Raw genomic sequence first — 17856 nt, 5'->3', positions numbered from 1 at the left:
GCCCACTAAGTAGACCACACATATCATCATCAGCAATACAAAAAGGGAGAGAGAAGGAAGGACATCCGGCCAAAAGGAGAAGGCTCCGCCACTATTGAGCCTTCCCCAACACAATCACAACCACATATACTGTACATATACAATGTACAACATGGATTTCATCATGTATGGTCTAGATTTAAGATCGATGGTTGGGATGCCATCCCAACCATGATGCAAGGGTCTAGATGACCCATCATGCCTAAAGAATTAGAAGAAATCCACCATGTAAGGGGTCCATCAAGGAAATCCCCATGCATGGACATGCATGCACAAGATGGGCCCATTGACCACATCTAGGAGGTTGTGTAAGATCTCCATCATTGATTGGTGGGTCCTACACATCCCAAATGAGAGAAAAGAAGGGATCTACACTATGAAGAAGGAATGTACATGAAATAGGGAGCACCCACCTTGGATTCTCCACAAAATCTATATCTTCTAGCTCCTCTAGCTTCAAGGAATGAGGATTGATGGGTGAGATGAGCTTCTAATGGAGAGATTAGGAGAGAGGGGAAGAATGTGGCTGGAATTAGTGAAGAGAGGTGGGGACGTTCCATCCTCTTGCAAGGGAAGGAAAGGAAATAGGAAGGGAGAAATGAGAGGAGAGAGAAAAGAGAAAGAGAGATGTTGTAGAAGAGGAATGATTGTAAAATGGCTTGGGAAGAGCAAATTTCAGATTTTCTCTTGAAAATGGTGCTTGGGATAGAGGACTAATGATGGGCTAGCAAAAGGAAGCCTGATGGAGGCTATAGGCTAGGAGGTGGGTGCTGTTTGGGAGATGGGTGGTGTAGGAGATGGGGTTTTGGGTAATGTGTGGGTAGTGTGTGTTGAAAGTTATGCCAAGGGATGGGACCACCTAGAAAAATGTGTGCACCACCTGTAGGTGGGCCACTTAATCATGATCAAGGGCTATAAAATGAGATGCACATAACTTATGATTTATACATCGAATGAACGCACAAGACGCGTCATCAGAACCGCAACGATGATGCAAACAAGGTGGCATAGGTTTCGGCTCGATCTGAGTCGAGTCTATATGACCGGACTTAAGGATGTCCGCAAACACTATCCAAGGGTCGTAGGTCGCCGGGATTCGATTGGTAGGACCACGGGACTAAGAAAAACAAAATGCATACCTACACACACATATGAACTCAGGTCGGGTTGTACATGATCTCACGTTCATTGAAGCTGCTGAGGATGTATTTACAACTATCTATAAAAAATCAAATATTTGCACAATCCATAAGAGAAAAATGGATCAATAGTTTGCAGTTTGCAAAATGATCATTATAATATTGACTGCGAATGCGATAATAAAAATATACAACGAGTAATATACGATCAACCTATATCTAATACCATATTCGCAATATTGTATATGGTAAAAGAAAACAATAATCCGAAAGTTGCGATTGTGTTACATTCTACAAAAGTGATAAATAACTTAAACCCCCTCACTCACTATACTAAAATCATTCCACATCCTTTATGCAATGCCGTCACAAAATGACAATCATTCATCTCTCTCCGCCTGAGTGGCATTAAGCACATTGCGATCGTCATCGATAACAGAATTCTCTAACGTTGATTGAGACACTCCTACATCACCATCTATTGATGTGCCATCCTCATCCACAATTTCGTCATCTCCTGACAAACGAATAAAAATGTGAAGGACACAACAAGCGAACACAATCTTGACCTGTGTGAGTACAGAGTATTCTGGAGCTGTCTTTAAAATGAGAAATCTAGCCTTTAGTACACCAAAGCAATGCTTAAAAACATTTCTGAGTTGTGTGTGGCGATAATTGAAAAGGTCTTTCACATTTACGAAATTGCGTCCAGTATAATATTCATTGAGATGGTAATGTACACCTCGATATGGAGCCATAAAGCCAGGAGAATGAGCATACCCATCATCAACTACATAATATTTACCCACAGTGTATATGGAATAAGTTTCAATCAGTGATGAATTACTGTAATTTATCAGGTAAGAGGTATTATTCTATATGTAAGTTACCTTGACATATTGTAAAATGATCATGTTCATTGGTCAAAGAATTTTGTAGGACGCGTGCATCCGAAGCGGATCCCTCCTAACCCACAAGCATGTAGACGAATTTCATATCAAAATCACAAACATCCATTACATTTTGAGAAATTACCCATTTTCTATTACGATAGATGCCACTCTCATTAGTAGAAACAAATGCAGGTATATGCGTCCTATCTATTGCACCAATACAATCCTAAAGTGCATATTATGTAAAAAAATGAATTATAAAGTGAAACAAACTCAATTATTCAACAACAAAATTGCAAATTAAGAGAAAACATACTCACCTAGAAGTAGTTATTTCAATTTGAATTACTGATAATCTCATATGGGGTTTCTGGACTGGGTAGCTGCACATAGGCTGGGTATAAAGACATCATTGCATCCAGAACCCGATTGAAATAACGACTAATAGTTTCACCGGACCTTATGAATCGATGTCCAATGACTCTGTTACGTACATTATGTCCTAAAGTATAGAGGAACATCACAAGTTGTTCTTCCATGCTTACATGCTTCGCATCAGTCAACCCTTCTTATCCCATAGAATGGAGCATGGGATGAATAAAGTTGTCTTCCTCATTCTCAATTGGGAGATGCATTCGTTGTCTGAAGCCCTAATTATTCCGTTGATGATCCAAGCCCATTCATTATCGGCCCGCCTTGGTAGATTCTGAAACAGATAGTTGTGACAATATTCTCCAGCAGCCATGGCTGCTGAGGCAGATGCAAATATAATAGCAAACATATTCATCTCCTCTTCCATCCATTGTTCGAGGGTTGTAGTTTTTACGCAATCGAATCTCCCAAAATCAAGGACTTGGGTTCCTTCTTCTACATGTGAAATACATGGATCTATTTCGTAAATTAAGATAATACCGATAAATGTTAAGATAATATCGTAAATTAAGTTAATATCGACAATTTGGAGTTTAAATTCCATGTAGATTTGAATGGTCCGATCGATCTGTTAAGGATTATTAATTTCATTAGCTATAAAAATTAAACGGGTTGCAATTAGTATATATGATTGTCCTGTATGTCTTATTTTCTAACTATAGCCCATTCATGACAGATTCAACTAGATGGACGGTCCTGATTTTCTATCACCATTGCCAAATGTATACTAGAGCAGATGAAGTATATACGCACACACTAAAAAATCTAAATAGTGAAGCCCAATTGTAAAAATCCCTCAACCATGGCTGTGTTACTAAACAGATGTATTAAGAATTTTAATACATCTGTTTAGTATAAAAAACAATTTCGTCATCCATCTAAACCAAGGCCTCCCAATTTGTATGGTTCAGATACAGTTACATATGAAAAACAATGGTGAACGATCATTAAGCTCCATGTCATCAGGATTTTGAAAATGAACTGGACCATCGGATTACTGGACATTCATTGGAAGATAAAAAATGAAAATTGTTTAATGTTCCTATTTTAACAAGCTTTCATGCATTAATCAGAGGTTAGGATTTTGAGACCATAACTATGCAACACTGGGTTCCAACATTTGATAATGAATGCCATTTGTACAATTCTGAGGGGCGCAAATTTAGTTAGGACATGAACGCGGGTCTACCTTGATTGACATAGTGCATATCGATGTCGTCCATCTGGTTTTCTAGCTCATTTTAGGACCTGGCTCCAAAACTAAAGGAGATCCAAATCTTAGGTGGACCACACCGTAGGAAACAGTGGTGACTGACCACATATAACTTATGGATAAGAGATGTTTTGGATGAAGTTGTTATATGTACTTTACGTTCATACAGGCCTGTTTGACCCTAGCAACAGGTTGAATTGAAAATCAACATTTCTATAGTGGGCGTTGTTTGTTTTTTGAGGTATGCGTTCAATCACCACTAGTTCCTATGGTGTTGATCTACTTCAATTCTACACCCATTCTTTCTATTGAGAGCATAAAAATTCTGTATAAAAAAGACTTTTTATTTTTTCACTTCATCCATATGTATACGAACATATCAACAGGTTAGATGGCAAATAAACTACATGATGGCAAACAATTTCATCGCATGTTGCTTCTAGTGGTGTGGTCCACTAGATAAGTAGATCTATCTTATTTTTTATATAATAATCTAAAATGATATATAAAAAAATGGATGGACGATGTAGATTATAATCATACATAACAGTGGTAACCCAAATGCACATCGAAGCCTCCGCCTGTCCCAAGCTTGGAACAGGTGGGGGTAGAACCTAATCCGCCCGTTATTCTGTCCGATTGGGTGCATTCAACGTGGCGCTCACATCACCGTTAAACTCCACTATTGTATATAGAGGAGCCATCGGATCAGATTAAGTACTACCAGATTATAAATTAAGGGATCTCTGGGTGTATTAAGAAACGAGTAAACAATTTTTTGACCTGCTAATGGTGTGAAGAACTGTAGCCGAGTTGCAATGGCTTCCACTGTTGAAACGAAATAAACGATAAATCACATGCATTCTCAGTTCAAAAAGAGGAGGAGGATATCAAAAGTGGTAGTTATCAAATAACTTTAAAAAATACGTGCAACAAACAGGAATGCTTGTCGCAATGGATTTTTCAAACGAAAACAAGAAGTTATACAAAAATGTAGATGTTAAAGGTTCACGAATTTTAGTAGTCATGTGGAGCACAAGAATAATTTCAAAACATCAATAGCCTGTCATAAATGCTATGATGGCGTTGATAGAAGCAGTCGGCGAAATCCCTAGGAGTGTTGGATTTGTAGGGTAACGTTTCCTATCCAACCAGGTGATCTCGGTTTGGCCCGCCTGATGTGTATTTAAGCACAATCCACGTTGACCATTTGTTTTAAAATAAAATTTAAGGGGTTCAACCCAAAAATGAAGATTATTACAAAAGTGCTTGGCTTATATGAAAATATCAACGGTAGAATGGCCATCAACGATGTTTTTCATAGACTAATCAATTTGAACGATGGATATGCTTAATTTTCGGGCTCAACCCATAAAATCATATGGTAAAATGGATGGTCAGAATGGATCTTCTGGATAGATCATGGTGGACCCCACGGAGATTCTCAGTATACATTCCGCTTTTGCACGAGGACAGGATTTCCGCATATTGCAATCTTCGGAGACGTGATCTCACACTGTGTATTGCAAGATTTCCCTATAAGAAATCTATATGGAAAATCAATCAGCGGTAAAGAGCCTGACAAGGGTAATTACGTCCATTTACAACATGTATTGGAAAATCAAATAGCCCCTTAAAGGTAAATGACATTTGAAATGCGTTTGGTTGATATTAAATGCATGAAAATAAAATAAATTTGGAATAAATGTATGTGTATAAATGTCTTTTACCTCTCTTTATTCACGTTTCTCCTCAATTTACTTCTATTTACTCTTATTCAAACACCCAAATGAAATCATATTTGTGAGAGAGGATAAATGGGATGAAATACTTATTTGAGCTTCTTCGAAGAGTTGCATGATTAAACAAAGGTGCCATTATGCACATGTATGCCATATACATGACACAGATGATACTTCGAAACAATTCAATTATCGACTACATTTCTAAAATCATGATAATAGAATGATCTAAACCAACCAAAGCTTGGCCATCTAAATGGACGATAAAAAAGTATTGACAAGTTGTTTATTCATAATATTTGTGTTTGTAGCTTATCCGAGGTTTGAAATTTATTCATTTTTTCCTAAAATGTGTATTTCAAAGGGTTTATTATATTTATTCCATTAAATATTATGTATGTATGCTAATTAGGGATTTCAAAGGGTTCACCTACTTCATTAGATAAAAAGTTAATGGTAGCAAACCCCCTTAGTAATTCAGTGGACCTAAGTCAGATTTATAAATCTTGTCCAATCATGATCAAGAACGTAAATTTACCAGCTAATCTTATAATTATGTCGATGCGAGAATATGATGTTTTATTGGGGATAAATTGATTATCTTTATATCGTGCTAAAATCGATTGTTTTAGGAAGGTAGTCATATTGAAATTACCTCTAAAGAGAGATGTTGATTTCACAATTGATCTGGTACCTGAAACCATACCAATCTCTAGAGCACCATACCGTATGACACCTATTGAATTGAGAGAATTAAGGGAGCAACTTCAATAACTCTAAGACCAAGGCTTCATTAGGGCTAGTACGTCGTCGTGGGGTACACCAGTATTATTTGTAAGAAAGAATGATGAATCTTTGAGGCTATGCCTCGATTACCGTCAACTTAATAAGGTGATTATCAAGAACAAGTACCTGCTGCCGAGAGTAAATGATTTATTCGATCAGTTGAAGGGAACTAAATACTTTTCAAAGATAGACCTACGGTCTGGATATCATTAGTTGATGATTAGATATGAAGATGTACCTAAGACTGCCTTTAGGACTCGGTATGACCATTATGAATTTCTAGTGATGCCCTTCGGACTAACGAACGCTCCAACAGTATTCATGGACCTCATGAACAGTGTCTTCAAACCATATTTGGATCAATTCGTGATAGTGTTCATATATGATATTTTAATTTACTCCAAGACGCAAGATGATCATGCTGAATACCTTCGAATAGCTCTTCAAACTCTAAACGATAATCAGTTGTATGCCAAAGTTTCAAAATGTGACTTTTGGAATAATGAAGTAAAGTTTTTGGAACACATGGTATCAGAAAAAGAGTGTCGGTAGACCCATCGAAAGTCGAAGCAATGTTAAATTGGGAGCAGCCCACCCATGTGACAGAAGTGCGTAGTTTTTTCGGATTAGCTGATTATTATAGAAGGTTCATTGAGGGACTTTTACAACCGTTAAGGGTCATAGAGTGGAAATGGGAGCACATATCGATGAATTTTATTGTCGGACTATCGAAAATAAGCCTTCATCATGATGCAATATAGGTGATAGTTGATAGGCTAACAAAGTCAGCACACTTCATTCCTATACGTATTTCTTCATCCCTAGACGAGTTAAGCAAACAGTATATCAAGGAGATCGTTAGGCTTCACGACATTCCTGTGTCCATTGTATTCGATCGTGACCCCAGGTTTACAACATGCTTTTGAAAGAGTCTTTAGAAGGCCTTGGGAACGATGCTAGACTACAATACGACTTTTCATCAGCAAACTAACGGACAAATGGAGCGAGTAAATCACATCCTATAAGACATGCTTCACAGCTGCATTCTTGACTTCAAGGGAAATTGGGATGACTACCTCTATTTAATAAAATTCGCCTACAACAATAGTTTCCAGTCCAGTATTGGCATGGCGTCATTCGAAGCTTTATATGGAAGACCCTGCAGATCACTAAATTGTTGGACCGAAGTGGGTGAAAGAACATTGTTGGGACCAAAACTAGTGCAAGAGATATCCGAGAAGATTGTCGTCACCAAAGAACGTTTACGTACCGCTCAGAGTCACCAGAAGAGCTACACCGACAATCGCCAAAGGAACTTGGAGTTCGCCATAGGAGACCATGTGTTCCTGAAGGTATCCCGGAAGAAAGAAAAATTAGCACCATGCTACATCGGACCATTCGAGATTTTGTAGAGAGTAGGCCTCGTAAGCTATAGACTAGCCTTACCTCCTCAGCTTTTTGGCGTCCACGACGTATTTCATGTATATATGTTTCGAAAGTATAAGAGAGACGCATCACATATCATTGATTGGGAGCCGTTATAAATCCGAGAGAACATTTCATACATAGAGCAATCGATTCGCATTCTCGACAGAAAATAGCAAATACTTCGAATAAGAACAATACCACTCATGAAGGTTCAGTGAGGCATCATAGCGAGGATGAAGCTTCGTGTGTGCGAGATGATGAAATCCAAGAGAAGTGCCCTCATCCTTCATGTGATAGGTATGTTAAATTTTGGGGACGAATTTTTTGTTAGGAGGGTAGAATGAACAACCTTTTTTTTGTAGGAACTAACCCCACCATCCACTATCGTGTGGTCCACCTAAGTTTTGGATTAGCCTCATTTTTGGCCTCATGTCCTCTCATGGCCAGGCCAAGATGATGGACAGAGTGGATTTATAGAATCATTAGTGGGACCCACCACACACACACACACACATATATATAAAGGAATTATCCACAATGACCGCCCGAACCAACCCACTCCTCGACTCTCTCCATTCTTCCTTCTTTTTCGTATGGTAATAGGCACCCGACCCTCCCAGCAATCGAAACTATCTCATATTCCCCACTCTTCCATTCCGTTTCTCACCTGCTTTAAAAAAGAAATAAAGAAAGAAAACAAAGAAGCAATCAAATCAAAAGGAGAGAGAGAGAGAGAGAGAGAGAGAGAGAGGATAATGAGAACTTTATAGATCAAGAGAGAGATCGATATTGAATCGGGCTAGCTCGTGCTTGGCTCGGCCGAGTTCGAGCCGAGTTTTCGAGTCAAGTTCGAGTTCGAGTCTTCAAGCCAGTGGTCACTGGTCGAACTTAATATACATTTAACAGGTCCGTCCAGCCAGTGGTTGCTAGTCGGATGGGTTCGTCCGGCCAGTGGTTGCTGGTCGGATGGGTTCGTCCGGCTAGTGGTCACTGGTCGGATGGATTCCACTACTCGGACGGCTGGAAAAAATGAAGAGAGTGGAGGTCGGAGGATACGACTCACTTTCGAAAGAAATACAGCCGGACAGACGCTGGATAGACACTAGATGAACGAAATGTCGTCGGACAGACACTGGACGAACGGAATGTGGCAGGACAAACGGCTAATTTGGGCAATTTGGAAGGAGAAATGGGGCGATTTGGGGTGATTCGGGCGAAAGGGAGGGAGAACGGGTAGGGCTTGCTAATTTGGGCGTACGGGTAGGGTTTTTAAAAAAACTTTTTATATAACTTAAAGTGGAGTTGAGCTTAATATCGAGTCGAGCTACGTCTAGCTCAAACTCGACTCGGTTCGAACAGCGTTTCAATCCAAGCCGAGTCGAACGAGTTACCGAGCTTAGGCTGCTCGTGTACATCTCTATATATGTACATAGCCTTGTGGGGTTGAGTATTTACTTGTGCATTAATGATAATATATAAATTGCAGCTCACGTGCTCAGAATTTGGGTATTGAGTAGCCCTACTTCGGTACCCAAATTTCGGAGCGTGACACAAACGATGTCCGATTAAGCATAGCGGCAATCGGGAGAGTACCAGGTGAGACCCGGGGTCCACCTATGTGGGTGGGACCCAAGATTGTGGGGCTCACGGTGATGTGTGTACGTCAAATCCACACCGTCCAACCATTTCAAAGCTCATTTTAGGGCATGATTCCAAAAATGAAGCATGCAAAATTCTTAGGTGGACTACACCAAGGAAACCATCGTGATTAAATCCCCACCATTAAAAACTTCATAGAGTCCAGTCAAATGTTTATTTTCCATCAAACTTGTTGATATGGTCGCAAAGACCTATATAAAGAGACCACACAAACATCATCTTAATCCAAAGCTTTGTGGCTCACATAAAGTTTTTAATGATCAATTAATTACTGTTTCGTGGACTATGGTCCATCTAAAATTTGAATCTGCTTCATTTTTTGGATTAAGCCCTAAAATGAGTTTTAAATCCAAATAGATGGCATAGATGTAGTCACATACAAGCATGATCCTAAAAATGAAGTAGATCCAAATCTTATGTAGATTATACCATTATTAAAAACTTCTTGGGCTACAGGAATGTTTATTTGCCATCCAACCTCTGAATACGGTAACAAGGACCTGGATGAAGAGATCACACAAATATCATCTCGATGCAAAACATTTGTGGCCCACGAGAAGTTTTTAATGATTGATTACTATTATTTCGTGTATTATGGTCCACCTGATATTTGGATCTTCTTCATTTTTGAATCATTCCCTACAATGTGTTTTCAAAATTGATGGACGGTGTAGATATAAGACCCATACATCACAGTGGACCCCACAGTTAGGGATCCCAACCCACCTCAGGCGCATCCCCAGATCCACTAAAGCCGTGCCCGTGCGGACGTGGAAATGAAAGAGACGAGTGTGGGGCCACCAAACGTATAAATAGATTGTTCTTCCACATCACTTTCCCGCTCTCGTTCCTCTCGACTCTCGTTTCTCTGATTCTCCTCTTCAAATGGCGATTTCTTCGCTACTCTGTGATAACCGAACGCTGGAGATTCTCTCTTCAATGCGATTCTCGTGGCGGAAATTTCGATCGTTCGATCGAGAGAGAGAAAAGGTCGGTCCAGCTCTTTCTTCTCCGATTTTCTCTCATCTCTGCCGAAAATGGGAAAATCGCTGCCGTTTTAGAAATGTAGCCTTGAAAAATCGGATTTTCCTGATTTTTTTCAGGCTTCTTTTTTGACTGGAAAGTAGAAAAAATTATTTGAGAAGAAGTTGCATGTTTTGAGCTTTTTTTAGGGTATAGAAACCCTAATCTCACTCTTTTAGGGTTTTCTGGAATAATATACGAGATCTGATCCGGTTATTAGTTGATTTAATTTTGCCATTTTGTCATTTTCTTGCTGTTTTTGTGCTTTACGTATGCAATTCATTGTCTGTTTTGGCCTATAAGAATCCAGGGATTCTGAGCTGTTTTTGAGGTTTTTGAAACCCTAACCCTGTCGATATAGTGTTTGCAATATCATCGGTCTGGATCCGATTGCTGAAACACATGATCTAAACCGGTGTGCTGATTTCTCTTGAGTTTGTTCTTTCTGGATCTTTTCCCCCCTGCAATTTTCTGCTTTATATGTGTAATTTTTTAATCAGCATCGGATTGAGGAAAAAACAAGACGTGTTTTGAGCTTTTATGGTACCTGTAGAATCCTTGAATTAATAATTATCGGACTTGCAGAGTCATCGGATTGAGAAAAGGGTATCTTTTAGGTTTTTTGCCACCCTGACGTTTGGATGGTCTTAAATCGATTGGAAAAGCTTCAAAAGGCCGTCAGATTGCTAAATTCTGAAGTTTGATATTAGTGGTTTGCATTTTAAAATCTGCCATTCTGATGGCGTCCTTGAACCCTGGCGTCCTTGTAAAACTCCTGCAAAACATGGACTCGGGGAAGGAATCTGTCTTCGGTGAACACAGGTCGGCACTTCTGCAGGTGACTAGCATTATACCAGCCCTCACTGGTGGCAAACTCTGGCCTAACCAGGGTTTCTACGTAAAGGTCTCTGATTCCTCACACGCCATATATGTGTCTCTACCTCAAGAATGCGATGAGATGATTCTCAGTGACAAGTTGCGGCTTGGACAGTTCATCTATGTTCAGAAATTGGAACATGCGTTGCCCGTCCCTATCCTCAGAGGATTGAAGCTGGTTCCTGGTCGGCATCCCTGCATTGGAAGTCCAGAAGATCTTGTTAGTGTGACGAATTCGCTAGGGTTTATCAGCCCTTTGCATGATCTGGATTTGGGTACAGAAAAAAGTAATGGTGTTGTAAAGAAGCCGCTAGAGAAAACACATTCTTTGAGCGCTTCAATGACTAGTGTGAATGATCAGAGTGCTAAAAGGGACTTGAATTTCCGGTCAACACCTACCTCACCTATCAATTTCTTTAATAAGAAGTGTGAGGTTGAGGAGAAAACGTCCCATGTTTTAAAGGAGCTTGCGAAGATCAGTATAGCATGCGTTGATGAAGACACTGATTTTGACAGTTCAAGATCATCTTCTTTTTCAAGACCTAAAGCTGCTAGGAGGAGTTGGGATGAGAGGGGGGCAACCACAGCAGGGTTAAAGAAAAGGTCAAATCCCCAAGCTGCTGTCAGGCGTGATACTAAACCCCTTGCTCATAGTCAGAGTGCTCATGTGAGTTTTATGGCTCCTCTTTTGGTTCTATAATTTGATCGTTTGTTTCTTTCAATTACTCGGTGCTTTAACTCTCAAGTAGGAAATCATAACTTTAAGGATTAAATCTTAAGTGCTTTCTCACTTTAATTTATTTTATTCAATTTAGTCTTGGAGGTTGTTGTTGTGGATTCATTCTCCAAAGAAGTCTGATAGATTAAAATTCATGAAATTTTAACATCTAACTTCCTTTTTTTCTTGGGCATAAACAGATTCCTCCATGTCAATTCGTGCTGAAGGACAGGTGTATATCCAAAGATGATAATTCAAATTACATGTTGGCAAGGAAAAGTGAAATGGAACATGCTGCAAAAGTAGCCATTAATTCCACTAAGCGGAAAATCAGTGCCATTAATAAAACAAGTGGAGAAGGCACTTGTGCTGCAATGCCTTTGAGTTTAGCCAGCGGGGCTTACAATGACAGAAAATGGGCTGAAAATGGTGTGTTGTGGGCTTCACTATCGCCAAGCTTAGTTAAGCTTGGAAAGGTTGTATGTTTTCTCTGTTATTGTTGATGACATCATTTAAGAAAGCATTGGTCTGTCCCTTCTGCTTCTAAAATTTATGATCATTATAAATGCTTGCAGGAAGCTCTGAGGCACAGAGATGCTGCGCTACTTGCTGCTGTGGAGGCTTTGCAAGAAGCAGCTGCTGCAGAGAGATTGATCCAATGCTTGAGGTAAATGGATAAATGTGCATGAGTTTGGGTTGCATCTAGCTAGGTTTGAGAGAGAAATAATTCGAGATTTTGGGATTCCTACTCTCTGTAGGTTTCCAAGATTCCTGGAAAAAATACTCGTGTGGCTATGGCAGAGCGTTTCCTTTCCCAATTCAACAGAAATGAGACATGGTCACAATTTCTGAAAATTATACTGATAGTAGAAATTCCAAAATAAGCCAAGTATTTTTCTCCCTCTGGAAGGCTCTGAGCCAAATGCAGCCTCAATTTTGTATTATTGAATCGGGAACCTTCAGTTTAGATTCCAGCAATAGGAGTGTCTGAATTTTATTTGAAGCAGAAAAGCGAGGAACATGGAGGGATTGAAATTAATGTAGAAACAATAATAACATGTTCTCACTCTAGGTCGTTCACATTCAAAATCATACAAAGATACCAATTTCTGATGTACTCCTTCAAGTATAAATGAGTTTAAACAGTCACACTAGAACGCCCATCAACTTTTCATATACTCAGATACTACAAGAGAATATTTGATTGTCTTCTTCTTTTCAGCTTCCAGCAAATGCTTTTATCATGCACTTGAACTTGTTGTGTGTACTTTTATCTCTGCCAGCATTTCAGACCCGTAAAATAAAATTTAAGCTCTGCAAAATTGTTATGCCTCTCTAGTGGAGATAAAGATGGTCACTGCTCAAATCAAAACACGTGCATCATATTTTGACTTGTGTCGGGCATGATTGTATTGGCATGTGACTGGTGTTTGGTGATGAATGGTGGGCCCTCTACCATTCCCCACAGCCTACTACTTAAGCATGTACTGGCCACCTTTTGGTTTTGTATGTTATACTTCTGCTAAGGTGCATCCTAGGGCCTAACTGTGTTGGGATGTGAGTTGTGTTGGTAATCACGTGTTAGTGGGTTTTTACTTTTGAGGATATTTTCTACAACCAATTACGGCATGACTTTTCATGTGTGAGTGCTCTGTGCTTAGCAGTTGCATGGCAACTGTCCCTCTGTGACCCTACATTATTACTCACCTATTTGGTATGTACGTAATTGCTGAGCTGGGGTTCAGTTCTGGGTGGGACTGTGCAAGCATATGAGTGTTGTCAATGTGAGCCTCTGCCACGACCGATTCCAAGAGCCAAGGTAAGAAAAAAAGGAAGGTTGGTGCACGGTGGGCAGCTGATTGTAAAACTTATGATAATCTCCCATTCAAAAGCCAACCCCACATTGCTGCTTGGAGAGAGGCTAAGAAGATCATTTTTTTTTTAATTAACACTTAAACTCCCTGTGGGCAGCTTGCTCAAACTTGTTATGGACATTCCTACACATCAACCCTTAATTAAAATCAACAATCAACAAATCCAACACACTTTTCAATGTCACCTGGACTAAAAACTGCAAAATAGAAACTGAAGCAGCAATGAATATGGTTCATTGCAAATTCATTTACAAACATTCAACTCATACTTAAGCAATAACTGGCCCCCAATTTTGTAGTAACCTGCAAGGTTGTGCTTCTCTTTTAAATAGAAAGTGGTACATTATATTCAATCTCAAACTCCATTGATGAACATCCCATAAGTCAATCATCTTAGAGAAGGCCTTTATCAAGGATGTTAACAGTTTTTCCTTGACAACATTGAAGAGACTAACGAGAGCACAACATACAATGAACATCTTGACCTATCATAAAAATGAAAATAAAAACTAAACGCTACTAGGTGAGAAGCATACGAATCACTATCCAGATAGTCTACGTGCCTGCTACATAATTTGATTCATCGTGAGTATTAGAAAAATCTGAATTGATTTTGAAATAAAATTATCTTTCTAAATTTTCAACCAGCTAATCACATCACCCATATTGCCTGTGGTATATAACCGACTTTGAAAGGGCTCAAAAAAGAGTCTTTTCCAAGGATGTGAAGAACCTTAGAACCATTACTTACACCCATGAATCAAAATTCTTCAAGTTGGCCCAAATTGTCAGAGTCACCAGATTCAGGTGTGATTCTATTTAAGCCTCTGATACAACTAAATGGTTCTAGAACCCTAGGAAAAAACCGTGCCCACTCAACAAGTTCTCATATGGATTCAGCTTATGTAACTTGATCATGTCCATGTTGAGTGTTTTGGAGAACAAATGGAGGGGGGGAATTCAAAATCGCTCAGTTTCTGGCGGTTCCATGCAGTCTCAAGACTCTCAACTTAGTACACTAGTGCAATCCAAAAACTACTTCTACCTCTGCTTTTCTCTACAACCATAGATCTATTCTTGCTTCTTGATCTTACACAACTTTCTGATTACTAAAAAGAAGGTCCAAGCCCTGTTTAATATATGCCTAAAACTGAGTTGATCTCATTTTTTTAACAGTAATTGTGTATTACAGATCAAGATCTCTAGTGCACAAAGAATTCATTTTAGTAGTGATTATGTATTTGAAGATCAAATCTCTAATACATAATTACTGTTGACTAAAATGAGATAGACTCATTACTAGGTGTCAACCAAACAGGGCCTTACTTCTATGTTCTATCTTAGTTACATTTCATGACCTTACTAACATGCTTTCAATACAATCAACTAGTCAGTTAAAATTCTCTAAAACCACAACTTACTTCTTTTGCTTATTTTCACTCACTACATTTTTTTTACTCAGCATATATTCGGAGCTACACTCTAATAAAGATGATGATCCACAGATGATAGTCAATCGGTTTTTGAACTTGCATGACGACATGGCCCAGGCCACAGCAATCGCAAAATCATTAGTGAAAATTCGCCCATTAAGAACACCTGACAGTGATTCAATCAGTTCAGGTTCACTTAAGGAAGCGGTGAAAAATACATTGGAAAGAAAGAAACGTGCTGCCTCTTGGGTTAAAGCGGCCGTGGCATCTGATCTGTCACCATTTCCCTGCACCACCAAACCCATCACTGGCTCTGCAGAGGCCACAGCAACACAAAGAAAAGTAGGCGCTATTACCTACTGTAGGAAACTGAATGGTTCTTGTGTCATAAGCAAGCAGCGAAAGAAGGGTGAAAATCTGGAATGGGTGAAGGGGAGTGGCCCGCTTGTGGCTGCTGACCTGGCAAATACATTGCAGGGTGAATGTAAGAAATGGTTCTTGGGGTATGTTGAGAAGTTCTTAGATGATGTTAAGAGCAAAACATTATATACTGCAACAGATAGACAGATTGCTGGTGTTTTGTGTCAGATTAAGAGAGTAGACAATTGGTTGGGTGGGAACGCCCGCAGGAATGGTAGTTCACCAAGGAATGGATGCAATTTGTCACAAGAAGAGGAGCTAGAAGTATGTGCGAGAGCAAGGAAGAAAATATACAGTATCCTCTTGAAGCATGTTGAGTGCGCTGCTAATGCTTTGGAGTTGAGTGCAACTGCCACAGGATTTGTAGCTGAAGAAAGGGAAGATGGATAAATGCCAGAACAAGAACTGAGAAGATAATGTCAATAAAAGATACTAGCTAACTCTAGACTGAAGGTACGTTTTTAATGTACCATAACCAGCAAATGGTGCAGCTTTTTGGTGGAACGGGTGGTTCATTCGATGACTGTTTGTGGGCAAGTTGGATTTCAAGGACGTTCTATATTTCTAGGTTTTCTGCCTGAAATCAATATTGGGAACTTTCAGTTGGGCTAGGACACAAAATGGATGATGTGGGTGGAAATGGTCCTGCGGCCCACCTTTCCAGGAACATCTATACGTACCCGGGATGTGGATTTTTTTTAGTTGATGTGATGGTAGTTTGTTTAGCCTCCCTTGGTTTGGGGCAACAGTTTTGAAATAAGGTATTCATTCTATCACACGTTTATTTTATATATGGTTCAAGCAATTGCCAGTGAGAAGTTTCTTTATTGCCTTTCTATTGGAAGGGAAGAATTGATTGCCAATGTTTCATTTGAGTGGGAGTTATAGAGGATTGAGCTTTCACCAGTGGTTATTTAAATCATGAGTCGGGCTGCAAATGGGCAGGGCCAGGCCAGACCAAGCCAAGCAAAATGAAAATTCTGAATAGTGTGCAGGCCAGAAACCATCCCAGGCTTGGCCCGTTGACAGCGCCAATCATGAGACACTATCCACCAGCGCGAATGGCTAATACTCAACCTCTGTACATGGTCGGACGAGTGCGGTCTCCATACATGTCCAAACTCTGGGCTGTTTATCTATTTCACTCTACCCTGAATGGGGCCTGTAGGCTGTAACATCAAAATCCTACCCAGGGGAATGATCGCTAGCATGGATTGGTTGATTTTTTGCTTAGGGCCTGTTTGGATTTGTTGAAAGCATGCTATTTCTTACCCACACAACAGTGGGAAGGGAAACATTGTTTTTCGAAAAAAGATTTTCCTAAAATTTGAGAATCTATTTTCAATTTTTTATTAGGCAAAAAATAATAATAATCTTGGAAATGTTTTTGGTAGTCAATGGCATGTGCCGGATTAGCTGGAATATGTTGAACGCTGGAAAATGGATAGTAAACATGGTACACGTGGTATATGTGAGGTGCTTGAATATGCATTGACACATTTAACACTAGTGGACAATTGAAGTTAGTAAAATTTGTGCACATTGCCAATATTGACACATGGCATATAAGGAGTTATTGAAGATCAATGATGGCGCATGGCATATTGGTGTATGTGGGGTTCTTTGTATATGTGGTACCAGAGAATATAAATGGTAGTACGTGTGGTACATTTGTACAATTGAGGCACAGGCACAGGAGGAGATGAATGGTAGCATATGTGGCACATTAACACATGTGAGGTGTTTTGTACATGTGTGGGTGGAAAAGATGAATGGTGGAACATGTGGCACCTTTGCCGCATAATGAAAGATGGATAATGGCTAATTTGTCACGTGTTAAATGATTGAAGATTGACGGTGACACATTTGGATTTAAAACTCATGTTTTCATCCATGAGATCAGACAGGCTGTGAAAGGTGGTTGAACTGAATTAATATCAATTCAGTCAACTTAACAAGTTGACTGTAAGACGCAGTCAAAAAGATGAATTATAAGATCCTCCATCCATTGCTTTGCGCTAGACAATGGTTCGGTAATACATACCATTAGTCTATTGTGTCCTGTTGTGTACACGGATTATGCTATACTTTGTAGCCCATCAGATCAAGGAAGTGGATTGTGTGGTGACCCTGACAACACCGATATCCCCATAACTGTACTGTAGGGGTCCACTGTCATGT

General features: G+C 39.6%; 1 protein-coding gene across 3 annotated transcripts; it reads left to right on the top strand.

Moving 5' to 3' along the window:
* Nucleotides 1-10180: 10180 nt before the first annotated feature.
* Nucleotides 10181-16511, top strand: LOC131228748 (uncharacterized). Of its 3 annotated transcripts, none has more exons than XM_058224608.1 (5): nt 10193-10321; nt 10972-11897; nt 12149-12424; nt 12524-12615; nt 15285-16511. In XM_058224608.1, exons 2-5 carry the CDS (start codon nt 11094-11096, stop codon nt 16063-16065), a joined length of 1953 nt encoding a protein of 650 aa, XP_058080591.1. In that variant the 5' UTR covers nt 10193-10321; nt 10972-11093; the 3' UTR covers nt 16066-16511. The 3 variants fall into 3 exon arrangements, with proteins under 3 accessions (XP_058080589.1, XP_058080591.1, XP_058080590.1); XM_058224607.1 differs by having other exon boundaries at nt 10201-10321; nt 10940-11897; XM_058224606.1 differs by having other exon boundaries at nt 10181-11897.
* The last annotated feature ends 1345 nt before the right edge of the window (nt 16512-17856 follow it).

The sequence above is a fragment of the Magnolia sinica genome, chromosome 16, assembly GCF_029962835.1.
Source record: "Magnolia sinica isolate HGM2019 chromosome 16, MsV1, whole genome shotgun sequence".
Taxonomy (NCBI): domain Eukaryota; kingdom Viridiplantae; phylum Streptophyta; class Magnoliopsida; order Magnoliales; family Magnoliaceae; genus Magnolia; species Magnolia sinica.
Note: the sequence above shows the minus strand (reverse complement) of the source record. Positions and strands in the feature narration are given on the sequence as shown.

What these genes read in the sequence shown, in the direction of transcription:
- LOC131228748 (XM_058224606.1), top strand. Translation starts at nt 11,094, where the DNA reads ATGGCGTCCTTGAACCCTGGCGTCCTTGTAAAACTCCTGCAAAACATG. An exon ending in CTCATAGTCAGAGTGCTCAT is followed by an intron (nt 11,898 to 12,148) that starts GTGAGTTTTATG and finishes GGGCATAAACAG; the next exon opens with ATTCCTCCATGTCAATTCGT. An exon ending in AGATTGATCCAATGCTTGAG is followed by an intron (nt 12,616 to 15,284) that starts GTAAATGGATAA and finishes TTTTTTACTCAG; the next exon opens with CATATATTCGGAGCTACACT.